The 14,075-nt window shown below is 33.6% G+C and overlaps 1 protein-coding gene across 1 annotated transcript in view; it reads left to right on the forward strand.

The window, feature by feature from the left end:
* Positions 1 to 314: 314 nt before the first annotated feature.
* Positions 315 to 14,075, forward strand: part of LOC111064313 — a 39,404-nt gene continuing 25,643 nt past the window's right edge. The window contains exon 1 of the mRNA XM_039433767.1: positions 315 to 479. Within this exon, the coding sequence (XP_039289701.1) occupies positions 331 to 479 (149 nt within the window). The 5' untranslated portion in view covers positions 315 to 330. The remainder of the gene's footprint in view (positions 480 to 14,075) is intronic.

Genomic DNA, 14,075 nt, shown 5'->3' on the forward strand with positions numbered 1-14,075 from the left:
TCCGGCCCCTAGTTGTTTTTGAACAATAAATAAAAGGGAAGGAGGTCATTTGATATTCTGGGATTTTTACTCCCCTACTTTCAACCTACAATATTAATTAACTAACCGGTTTATGGTAATAGATTTTTGCGATAATTTGAAATTTTAGCGCTTGACTTTGGAGAGAACTTTGAAGTAGGATTTTTCCCAATTAAATTGACTACTCAAGCTTGTTTTACGAGTAAATAGTGTAATGTCAAACTAAAAATAAAATGAAAGGACAGCTTGTTGGTGTTAGTTGCCCGACATGCTCGCGCTCTAGCGGCCGAACGGCAAACTGTAGTTATCACAATGGCTTCCGCAAAAGACACAGCGACTTTCTTTAGTGAAGGAACAGCCGATCAGTTTTCACATGTTTTAAGTTTATACCCTCAGGCGTTGCGATTAAAGGCAGAAAGAAGGAATAAGAAGCCTGAAGAACTGATAAAACTCGATAACTGGTGAGTAATTGTACGATTTTTATTGAACGGTCGTTTTGGGAGCTATGTCATTGAACCTTGCTTTGTACTTGGCTGCATGTAGCAGACTACTAACCGCGATCAAGGAATGCTTCCCTGAGATCTTTAGCGCTGTTGCGGTCATTAAATGCCAAACGTGTCACGTGGGAATCAATGTCAACTTACGGGTCTCACCAATTATTAAAATGTTATTTTAATCGGCAAATCTAAAGCATTTGGGGTGGCGTCATACTATAGCCTAGAACGATGACGTTAGACTATGATCGCTTGTCTTGTCGATTCGATCAAATTTTGCTAGTTCTGTAACTCATTCTAAGCTATTCTATCATTTGTTGTAACTTAGAAACTTATCCATTGTTAATGTCAGTCACATTTTGTCATATTGTTTTCAAACCATGCTTTAAATTCAAATAGAAACACGTTTTACTTTCAAGCGTCTTTGTAACAGTAATCCAAAATGGAGACTGAACTGAACAAAGAATATTCTGAAACTTGACTTGATACTCTTCCATTTCGGCTTATCTATTAAAAACTACAATTAATAATAAATCTATAGAGTTTAATTGTCAAACCCAACCCAAAACTTCAATATTTTCAGTCAACTTAGTAACTTTTTTCAGACTTGATTATTCATACCTCATGAACTATTCAGCCATGACCAAGGTGTTTTCTCTTTTCAATGCTGTTCATTTCCCATGTAAATTGTCTTTTCAATTGATTAAAATTAGATTTACCTTCAAAATTATATTAAATTCAACCCAAAAGAACCAATTTATTTTATTTGAACACTGTCGTTATTTAATGAAGACAAGGTTATCTGTCATTATGTGATGCATAACCTCTTTTGAGAATAACATGATTCATTGATATGTTGTCAGCTCTGTTCCCTAATAGAGATGATTGCTCAATGCTCTCTGGCATTAATCCTTGTAAAGGGCTATTTTGTAAAATGATTCTATTTTATAATTTTGGGCAGTAACCTATTTTATAGATTTTGCTTCCACGTACAATTAGAGAGAGGCAGAGAGAGTGAGTGAGTGCATAGGCTACTATAGTCTTTCAACATGGACTTGCCTATAATGGGTTTCTCAGGTTGATTCAATAATTTCAATTAATTTAGAGGGATTAATTAGTTTCATATTATTTAATTAACAGCTTTAAAGTGTTGTAGAAATTGAGTAAAATATGTTTAGTAGAAAGGTAACAAATTAATAGATGACTCACTCATGTAAGTTGAATAATTTATCAACTTATGGGTCTAAAGTGGTTGTTGAATACTAAGTGCAATTTACTATCCAATCAAATTTGATTACAAATAAATAATTGTCTTTATAATGTATTGTAATTCAAATTAACTAAAGTAGCCTACTTGCTTGAATCTTAAAATAACAAACTTATTGCTCAACTTCATACACTACCGTAACTTGAAATAAACCTTTATTATTCTCACATTATTAATAATAATACCAAAGTTATTTAATGCTATAATATTTGTATGGGGAGTCACTGACGGAAGTTCCACCTCACCTGAATATATAATTTAAGCCGTCAATGGGCATTCCGACTTTCATACTACTTCATAAAAGTGTAAAACAAATTTAATAGGTACCGTACGCAGTTATCACTTATTGAAATATTACATTAAAGTCAACTATACTAACTTCATTTTCAGTTGAACGATAACTTATAACATTAGAAGAGACGATATTTTGGTTGTATTCAGTCAAGTTAATGAAGGGGTATACTATAAAAAAATATATATATAAAATAAGAAACAGTTGAATAGTGACATTTTAAAGTTTAAAGAGAAACAAAAGGAAAGATAAATTACCAGAAAAAAGCCTTCTGTAATTTGACAATTTAATAATAGTAACAAAAATCAATAATTATTATTGAGTTGCAAGTTTCCAACATTATTCCTTTATTAATTGTCACTAACTAATAATATTTGTGTCGGTTGCTCAAAAGCTGGTTAAATTTTAACCGTGATTAATTCCATAAGAACCAATCAGAGAAGCCGTCTTTTCAAAAACGTCTTCTCTATATTGGTTTTCGTGGAATTAATCACGGTTAAAATTCAACCGGGTTTGGGCAACCGGGCCCAATAAAGCTCCAAATATATTTTTTTTAATTCTCAATTTTGATATATTTTATTTATTTACATCTATCAAGCATTAACAAAAATAAAATATTTAGCATGGTTTCGTTGCTACACAGTATTCGTGAAATGCTCAGTCTATAGCTCACTGGCTCAGTCATGGCATAGATTTTAAATTTAACTGCTGTATTCATTGCTTGGCCAAAGATACCAGTGCAATGCAATCTCACATTATTTGAGTCTCCATTAGACATGCGCAGTAGCCTATAAGCGTCACATTCAGTTATCAAAACTTCTCTATAGACAGAGCGTTATTAGCATTCAGCTTCCAAATCTCAAATTTGAATTATCAATTTCAAGTTATTCACTAAAATACATTCATAAAATAAATGTTGAAAAATATTTCCAAACCTCTATGTATGTTTTTCAAATTTATAAAATGACGTAGGCTTATCCACAGAGATGTTGAATTATCATCGTTTTAAAATTACTTGTTACTTACTTACTTGTAATTTTAAAACTATAATAATTCAACAACTCTGTGGATACATTTTTAGAATAGATGTTAAAAATATTACAAACCTGTATGTATGTTTTTCAAATAAATAAAATGACGTATCCACAGTGATATTTAATTATTATAGTTTTAAATTATTTCTGAAACAAATATACCTCACTATAGTTGTTATTCTATATAGCTAGTACGTAACCCTTGCTCCGGAAGCATATAATTAAAAACTTGACAAACTGAAAACTTGACCTAGTCAAATCTTGAATAATTCAAAATAGGCCCGTAACCATCGTTGGTAAATAATTAATCTATATATATATAAAAGCGAAATGGCACTCACTCACTGACTGACTCACTCACTCGCTCACTCGCAGTACTAAAAATCTACCGGACCAAAAACGTTCAAATTTGGTAGGTATGTTCAGTTGGCCCTTTAGAGGCGCACTAAGAAATCTTTTGGCAATATTTTAACTCTAAGGGTTGTTTTTAAGGGTTTAAGGTTCGTCTTTTAGCATGTATATTCTTCTTCTCCCAATCTCTTAATTATAATTGAAATTTCCATATCATATGTTACTATAGAACTATAATCTAGATAGAGTACCTCTTCGAAACAGTTGTTAACTGACAACTAAATTAATAATTTTGTCAGGTTGGCATTAAGTTGAGTTGACTTTGTTAGGTTGGCACCAAGTTGAAGATTTAAATGCATTTATCGCGGAAAAATTGATTGGGCACTGCTACTTCAATCCTGGGAATATTATATTACTAGCCGTCAGGCTCGCTTCGCTCGCCATATCCGTTTAGCCGGACGTTTAGTCTGGCCCCCGACTAACATAAAATGATAAAAATGCTCAAATGAAAAATGCAGGCGAGCGAAGCGAGCCTGCTGATTTCATTCTTGGTCGATCCAGTCGGGGGTCCAGGGGGCGGAGCCCCCTAGCTAGACGGATATGGCGAGCGAAGCGAGCCTGACGTAATCTATATTCAAATTTCAAGTTAATCAGTCCAGTAGTTGAGAAGTGATGATGCGTCATTAGTGAATTAGTGAATCGTGTACATGTATAAGCCAGTTCTCTCCTTTATTATTATTATTATTATTATTATAGTTAATCAAGTAGCTCTGTAGAAATTACTGAAAAAATGAATTTGAAACGTATAATGATAGTCACCTGCAACTCGTCATCAAATTCGTGACAGATGTATTATTAAATGATGGCAAGGTTGATGACAAAAATAATAATACACAATTGAGTTTTATTACTGTCTCACGTATAATTTGAAAGGTGGCTATGTTTTTTGCAAATTCACCCTCGAAAGGAACAACCAACAAGCAGAGGGGACGAAATGAAAATTGAACAGGCTGACAAAAAGCACGTTGCGGATGGGCAGTTGTTGCATTCATTCTCTCTCTCACTCTGTCTCTCCCTTCTCTCTTACTCTCTCTCCCTCTGTCGCCCCTCTCTCTATCCAGGCTGACAGAACACGCGTTGTGGATAGGCAGTTGTTGCATCCACTCGCTCTTTTTCTTACTCATTCTCTCTCCTTTTTCTCTCTTTCTAGCTGACAGAAGCACGAACACACGTTGTGGATGGGTAGTTGTTGCATTCTCTCTTACTCTCTCTTTTTGAGGATATTTTGAATATTGTTTCCGAAGAATGGACATTGATATGTCCAAAACTCCGCCAATTTATGTAGATGCATAACAATTTTATCTAAAGTTATTTGAGGATATATTTATTTATATCTTTTTTGAGGATATTTTGAATATTCTTTCCGAAGAATGGACATTGATATGTCCAAAGCTCCGCCAATTTATGTAAATGCATAACATTATTATCTATAGTTTTGTTCAAAATAGCTTTTTTTTATATCATAATGTAGTTCAATAATTATTTTCTCAGTCTATATTAGTATGTAAATTCATCTATAATTTTGATGTATTGTAAGCTATTGTATATATAAGTGTAAAAGCCAGTATGTGCTGTAATGTACATAAATAAAGTAATCAATCAATAAATCTCTCTCAGGGTTGTGTGGCAGAGAGGACCTGGCGTCCTAACTTCGCTCTTAATAAAGACAATCAATATCTCTCTCTCTCTCTCTCTCCAGCTGACAGAAGCACAGAACACAAGTTTTGGATGAGCTGTTCCAATAATTCTCTCTCACTTCCTCTCTCTTAGGATTGTGTGGTAGAGAGGACCTGGAGTCCTAGCTTCACCCTTAATAAAGACAATCTCTCCTTCTCTCTTACAAGCTGACAGAAGCACAGAACATACGTTTTGGATGAACAGTTTTTGCATTCTCTTTCGGTTTCTCTCTCTCTCTCTTAGGGTTGTGTGATAGAGAGGACCTGGAGTCCTAACTTCGCCCTTAATAAAGACAATCTCTCTCTTAATTTCCTTATTTTTTTTCATCTTGCTTATAAGGTTTGTAGCCATATTGTTATTTTTTCTTTGCTTCTTCAATCTTATCATTCCGTCATAATATTTTTATTTATTTCCTAACAGATCTTTGTTATTTTACATATTAAGAATGCTCTACTTCTAAGTTTATTCAACTAATCCACTTATTATTACTTTTACTATTTTTTTTATCTAAAATACTGTTTTGTTTCATTTTTCTTTTACTGAGTATCGTTGTTAAATTATAATTTAGTACTGTATTGGAGGGTTAAGTGTAAGAGAGGGCCGACTGCGCCCTAACTTCGCCCTCCTAGGTCAAAAATGAAGGCAGTCATTGTATTCTATTCTATTTTCTCTCTCTCTCTCTCTTTCTTTCTCTCTCTCTCCAGCTGACAGAAGCACAGAACACACGTTGTGGATGAGCAGTTGTTGCATTCACTCTCTATCCTACCCTCTCTGTCGTACTCTCTTTCTCCCTCCATTTTCTGTCCTGTTTCCGTCCTGAATAGGATTCTCTTGTGTTGTGTGCTGGGGGCTGACCTTGAAAAAGACTGCTATGGCAGTGGTAGCTGGTAGAGTGGTAGGACCTCTCAGCTTGCTATAGTGCCACAGGTCCGGATCTCTTTCTTCTCCTTTTTTTCGAAAACATGGTCCCCAGTTCCCAACCAGCCGTAATCTTATTCTAGCTGGCAGGTCTTCTCTTTGTTGTTCTATTCTTTTTGCAAGAATTCGCGCATCCTTTCGGCCTAGAATGATGGAGTCGTATATCTGTGTTTTTGGCCCGCTATAGATCCTGAATTGAATGTTGGATAGAATTATATCTATGTCGTTGTCCTGCTATTGAGTATAATTTGAATTTGGAATAGAATTGTATATCTATGTTGTCGGATCTCTCGAGTCTAATTTGAATTTTGAGTAGATGCAGTTCTACCTGTTGCAGTATGAATTCTTGGCATTTTATTTACGGAAGACTGAAGAGTATAAAACTATAGTGAGGTCCACGTTGTAATGGCAATATTTTGATTAACATTGGTGTTGTTATCCTTGTCCATCATTCGACAAAACCGGTAGCGCTATCCTTCTCCAGCTCCATAACGATGTCCGATCGGTTTTTAACAATGTACTATTTATACTATTTATTTCATTGGCAATTAAAGATCATAATTATAATATGATTGGGAGAAGACAACAGGCATACCCCAAAACTGTCTTCTCCCAAATTTTTACAAATAAAAGTTTCAAAAAAGAATAAGGTCAAGATTTCACTTCCAAGTCCAATTTCCACTTCAAAACTAATGACTAAACTAAAAATTTTGATATTTGAAAATTGATTAAAAACAAAAATACAGTATTAGAAATAATAATAATTATTATAAAATATTTAATTTCAAATATGAAAATTTCTTTTATTGGGAAATATAATATTCTTGACAAATGAGGTGTAATTGATTATTTTAAACAAGAATAAACAGTATATTACATCAGATATACCGGTATCAGCTGTAGAAGGCAGAGAATCGGCAACGCTGTTCTATTATCTTTCGCAACTGCCATTATAACGTGAACTAATATGTGGGAATCCAGTTTCAATTATAATTAATCTGAACGATAACTTATCTGCGTAGCCATGGAACCATCAGTTTCCTTTAATTCATATTTCCGCCATTTTTTCAATTAATTCAACACTTTTTTCGCAATCAATTCAGCTATCAATAAACATTTTTGGAAAAATTTCAGTTTGTTTAAATTTTTGAAATGAAGTATCAAAATTCTAAATGAGTCTCATCCACATTAACAACTGACAAGACATCAGCTAATGTTGAAACAATCAAATTATCTTGAGTTTCGGTTATTAAAACATTATTAATCTCTTCAGACCAAATCAATTGAGAGAAAAATTCTCTTCACTTGTAGATGGATAAGAACATATACGGCCACCCCGTCTTTCGGAAGAGACGATAACCTAAAAAGTAGTCTTCATCTCTCATCATCATCCCTCTCACTCATTACCCACGCACAAGCCTACGAGCTTATGTGGGCATCACCCTCAGTATTATTATTATATTCTACATTATTTACGTTTTATTTTTAAATTTAAACACTTATAAATTGCCTTGGTGCTGATGCTGAAACATGTCAAGTCAATAAGTAGTGTTTTTTACACTATATTTCACATCTATAAATAGGTGCGTACAGATTTACGCGCCACGAACATGAGCAATTCACTTTTAATCAGCTGATGCCAAGCTTTTTATATCTGTATCTTACCGTTTCTGTAAAAATACAGATATAGTCAGCTGATTAAAAGTGAATTGCTCATGTTCGCGGCGCGTATATCTGTTCGCACCTTAAGCTATGTATTTCGCTGAGGGTGATGCCCACATGAGCTGGAGGATTGTGCGTGGGTAATGAGGGATGAGTGGACCTACAGTTTTAGGTGTGTTCCAAACCACCGGGAAGCGATTTTTCAACTCATGAATTATATTCAGAGGAGTTGGCTCAAGTGGTCACCCTTCCAATGGGAGTAGCAGAAGCATGATTCTTGAATTATCTAAGTGATAGCACGACCACTGAGTCAAACCGCTTCCCATACATTATAGTGTATTATGTATTATTCATTGGACTGGAGTCCAAACGTTTGACAATATTTATGAGTCATTAGAATAATTATTCACTTACGTGTGAAATATAGGTCAATGCCTTTATCAGCACATCTTAATATTTCACTTTCATCAAATGACAAGAATCGAGAATCTGCTGTGATATTTGAAAAATTGCTAAATTATTAAAATTTCATGAAAGTAGACCAGTAAAGTTAGCCTAAATATAGACTTTTGACTCAATTTATTTATCTTGAATTTAATTTAATTTCTGACTGGAACTTGACAAAATAGGATGTCGAGTTTTTACTTTCCTTGCCCTATTACCATAGGTAAGGAAAGTATTGCTTTCCAAAAAAAATTAAGGTACCCTAATTTCAAGTTTTCTATACGTTTCAAGGTCCCCTGAGTCCAAAAACATGATTTTTGGGTGTTGGTCTGTGTGTGTGTGTATGTCTGTGAACACGATAACTCCATTCCTAATTAACCGATTGACTTGAAATTTCAAACTTAAGGTCCTTATACCATGAGGATCCGACAATAAGAAATTCAATAAAATTTCACGGTTTTCTCGAAAACGGCTCTAACGATTTTCTTCATATTTATACCATGAATAGCTATTTATAAGCCCTATCAACTGAAATGAGTCTCATTTCTGGGAAAATTTCAGGAGCTCGTAATATTCTTGAGAAAAATGGCGGATAATGACTAAAAAACCATGTTTTTCACGATTTTCCCAAAAATAACTTGACCGATTTTTTTCAAATTCATACCCTGTATAGTTATTTATCAGCTCTATCAACTGGCATGATCTTCGTTCTGGGAAACTAATAGGGGGGTCCACCCCTACTTTGTAACCTCCTTCTCGTGCATGAGGTAGGAAGGTAGCGCAGTTCATAATAAGAATACAAAGTCGAGTTATTTCATCTCTTGAACAGCTGTTTCGACGACTTTAAAAAATGACGACTAAAAAAATCATCGAATTTCACAGTTTACACAAAGGAGAAAGTACTCTGAAAACAATTATATATACACATATACAGAAGTCTGATCGTAGTTTCAAATATGAGCAAGGAAAGTTGTGTGAGTGTACCACACCAGATTTTTTTGTATTGATAGCTTAAATATAGCCTTTTGACTTGACTCAATTTATTAACCTTTAATTTAATTTCTGACTGGAACTTGACAAAATAGAATGTTGAGTTTTATTGTATTGACATAAATTTGGCTTCACGTTTAAATTAAGCTAATTAAATTAATGATTAGTTCATTTATTACATGAAAAAGGAAAATGAAATCCTATAGTGAGGTCCACGTTATAATGGCAGTAGAGAAAGATAGGAGAACAACGTTGCCGATCCTCTGTCTTGTCAATATCTTCTATAGACGGTGGCTGATACAGGTTTATTGATGTATTATTAACTGTTCATTCTCGTTTAAAATAATCAATTATATTTTAAAACTTCAACTGAGTTGTGGTCGATGTTGTAGAAACGTTCCATGATGAAATAAAAACACATAGAATGTTGTCAGTTTTCTACACTTTAATTTGGTACACGACCATGGTTTCGTGACCACACAGGTCACATTTTCAAGCTGACTAAAACTAAAACGGACATATTGGGCTGTTCAAAATAATACATGGTAGCCAACTTAACCTAAAGAAATAAAATAGCCTACTAAATAATTTGATGCATTGAGACAATAATAAATGGTGAGTTTCATAATCTAATAATGTTTAAAAATTCCAAAATATATTTTAGTAGAATTGAATAAATATATTAATCTATGAAACTAATCAAAAAGAAAGAATAATCATGTAGCCTAAGTAGGTAAGTTTGAAAGTTGGGAAACAGCTGAGAGGAGTGAATGTAGTCTGTTTACCATTCCAATCAAAATTGTAAATATAACCTATTTCTATGAATTTAGGATCGAAGTTAAAGAATTCCCACAGTTAGATTAATGGAAAACACAAAGAACTTGAAAATTAAAAGAACTAACCCTATAAATAATTAAGTAGAATTGAATAAATATATTAATCTATGAAACTAATCAGAAAGAATAATCATGTAGCCTAAGTAAGTTGGAAGTTAGGGAACAGCTGAGAGGGGTGAATGTAGTCTGTTTACCATTCCAATTAAAATTGTAAATATAACCTATTTCAATGAATGTGAGATTGAAATGAAAGAATCCTTATAGTTAAAGTAATTAAAAACATAAAGAACTTGAAAATTAAAAGAACTAATCCTATAAATAATTTTAATCTCAAGATAAGTCAAAAAGATAAGTCATATTAAAAACTGTGAAGCTGATATTTTAGGAAATGTGGTTTGATGGTCTAATTGAATAAATTGAATGGATGGCAAATGAATGAATGATTATGCTAGCTCTAATCACACTATAACCTGAATGACTAAGAAGTACATAAATTTTCCAACTACAAGTACAATATTTATTCTACAGCAGATCTTAAGTTATCAGAAAAAATTTAATCCTACTATTGTGTGTTGTACAGTTATTGTTGTGAGGTGACTATTGTGTTTGCTTAGTTACTTCTTAAAACCATTTTACTAATGTAGCAGTTAACAAATTCCAACTGTTCGTTAAGGTTGTCACTGTTTGGACATCCAATGATTTTTTGGATTTCCATTGCTTCTAAAATATTCAAAAGCCTTCCTTTTTCGCATACATGTAGAATGTTCACATCTTTGGTGTGATCAAAGCTGTGTCCTGCCGTGATTAGGTGCTCTGCAAATTTGGATGTGTCCTTCTTGTGCTCCCATGCTGTTTTGTGCTCTAAGATCCTGATTCTGAATTTTCTTCCTGTCTGACCTACATATTGGGCATTGCACTCCCCACACTTCAACAGATACACTCCACTTTTATCCCATTTTTCAATTTTGTCTTTTGACATGTTCAACAGTTTGTGTAGAGTTGGAATGGTTTTGAAGGCCACTCTAAAACCATTCCTTCTAAGTAGCCTTCCTATCTTCTCTGAAACTAATCCTAAATATGGTATTGTGATCCATTTTACTTCATCCTGTGGGTTTGAACTTGTGTATATTTCTTTCAGTATCTTCTGGTTTTTCTTCTTTTGGAGTAATCTAATTATGAACCTATTGTTGTAACCATTGTTCTCTGCAATTTTTAGGATGGTGTCCAGTTCTGTTTTGAAATCTGTGTGATCTAATGGGATGTGTATTAGTCTGTCTAGCATTGAATGGAATGCTGCTGATTTATGTGATTGTGGATGGCAAGATGAGTTTGGTATAACTGTGTCCGTGCTCGTAGGTTTTCTGAATATTGCAAATTTGTGTTTTCCTTCTTGTTCACTAATAGTTAAGTCCAGGTAGTTGATGGAGTTGTTGACACCCACTTCTTTTGTAAACTTGATGTTTTGGTGGATGTTGTTGATAAAGTTGTGGAATAGATCTAGTTGTCTATTTGATCCATTCCATAAGCAAAGAACATCATCTACATACCGAAACCAGTACCCTATGTAGTTTCTGAAACGTGGAGCATTGAGGATTTCTTTTTCAAATTTGTCCATGAATATTTCCGCTAACAGTGGTGAAAGAGGTGAGCCCATAGCTAGTCCTTGTTTTTGTTGATAAATATGGCCATTGAACTTGAAAAAAATTTGGTTGGTGCAAACTTCCATGAGTGTCACTAATTCGTGGATCTGATCTGGGTTGATAGGTGAGTTTTCTAGGATAGTCTTGGCCTGTTCAATGCTTTCCTGTACAGGGACACTAGTAAATAAATTCTTTACATCAAATGAGACTATGGTGGAATTCGGTGGGAAATTCAACTTGGATAGTTTTTCTGTAAGTTCAACTGAGTTTTTAACACTATATTGTGGTTTGAATGCTGTGTAGTTTCGGAACAGGCTGTTTATCTTCAATGAGAGTTTGTGGGTAGGTGAACCTATGAAGGAAACCACAGGTCTTATAGGAGCTCCTGCCTTGTGTAACTTGGGAAGACCAAATAGTCGAGGTGTCAGGGGGTTCATGTTGATTAGTTTTCTTCTGTCCCATGTATTGCCTAAAATTCTGCTTCCATTCACTTTGGATCTTACTGTTGTGTTGTATTTTTCAGTTGGGTCTCTGTCTAGATTCTCAAAGTTGTTTTCTGATATAAAGTTTTCAACTTTCTCCACATAGTCCTCTTTTTTCAAAATGACAGTTGTGTTTCCTTTGTCTGATTTTGTAAGAACTAGGTTAGACTCTTTCACTTTATCTTCAATTTTCTTGATGATGACACTATAGTTATTGTTCTTTTTGTGTGGTGTGTTGGTTTTGGTTTTACTGAGAATTTCGATGCACTGGTTACTCAAAAGTTTGTTGTGGTTGACTTCTTCACTTTTGTCCAGGTGAGCAGCAAGTATCTGTAGGTTGTCCCTGTTAGTTTTTTCCACACAAAACTTTTTGCCTTTGCCTAACAGTTCTATTTCATTTTTGTGGAATTTTGTGTTGGATAAATTGACTGCTCTGTTGGCAAATTGAAAATCACAGTTGTTGTACACTGGCACTATGGTTTGTGGAGGTTCTTTTTTCCCAAGATTGAACAGTTTCTTTTCTTGAATCCTGGTCTTTTTGTTGAGATTTATAAAGCAATAGTCCCGCACTTTACTATCTAAGTGATCCCATTCTATTTTGTGTAGTTTCCAAGTGAGTTGTGAATGAAGCACATACAAGTAAAAACTAAGAGAGTCTCTAACTTTGAACCAATGTTTCCTTTCAGAAATAATCCAAAACTTCTTAGCTTTATTAACTGCATTTTTAGCTACAATAGACTTGTTGTTTGTTTTAATGGATACATACTTGGGGGTTAGATTTCCTTTTAAACACTTTGTATTGAACCATATGTTCCTCTCTGCAACACCAAACTTCTCTTTCAACTTACAATATAATTTGACTTGTTGTGCTTGACTTGCACTTTTTAAAACTTCAACTGAGTTGTGGTCGATGTTGTAGAAACGTTCCATGATGAAATAAAAACACATAGAATGTTGTCAGTTTTCTACACTTTAATTTGGTACACGACCATGGTTTCGTGACCACACAGGTCACATTTTCAAGCTGACTAAAACTAAAACGGACATATTGGGCTGTTCAAAATAATACATGGTAGCCAACTTAACCTAAAGAAATAAAATAGCCTACTAAATAATTTGATGCATTGAGACAATAATAAATGGTGAGTTTCATAATCTAATAATGTTTAAAAATTCCAAAATATATTTTAGTAGAATTGAATAAATATATTAATCTATGAAACTAATCAAAAAGAAAGAATAATCATGTAGCCTAAGTAGGTAAGTTTGAAAGTTGGGAAACAGCTGAGAGGAGTGAATGTAGTCTGTTTACCATTCCAATCAAAATTGTAAATATAACCTATTTCTATGAATTTAGGATCGAAGTTAAAGAATTCCCACAGTTAGATTAATGGAAAACACAAAGAACTTGAAAATTAAAAGAACTAACCCTATAAATAATTAAGTAGAATTGAATAAATATATTAATCTATGAAACTAATCAGAAAGAATAATCATGTAGCCTAAGTAAGTTGGAAGTTAGGGAACAGCTGAGAGGGGTGAATGTAGTCTGTTTACCATTCCAATTAAAATTGTAAATATAACCTATTTCAATGAATGTTCAATCTCATTTTTTATTCAATCTCACATTCATTGAAATAGGTTATATTTACAATTTTAATTGGAATGGTAAACAGACTACATTCACCCCTCTCAGCTGTTCCCTAACTTCCAACTTACTTAGGCTACATGATTATTCTTTCTGATTAGTTTCATAGATTAATATATTTATTCAATTCTACTTAATTATTTATAGGGTTAGTTCTTTTAATTTTCAAGTTCTTTGTGTTTTCCATTAATCTAACTGTGGGAATTCTTTAACTTCGATCCTAAATTCATAGAAATAGGTTATATTTACAATTTTGATTGGA

The sequence above is a fragment of the Nilaparvata lugens genome, chromosome 8 (genome assembly GCF_014356525.2).
Source record: "Nilaparvata lugens isolate BPH chromosome 8, ASM1435652v1, whole genome shotgun sequence".
Lineage (NCBI taxonomy): Eukaryota > Metazoa > Arthropoda > Insecta > Hemiptera > Delphacidae > Nilaparvata > Nilaparvata lugens.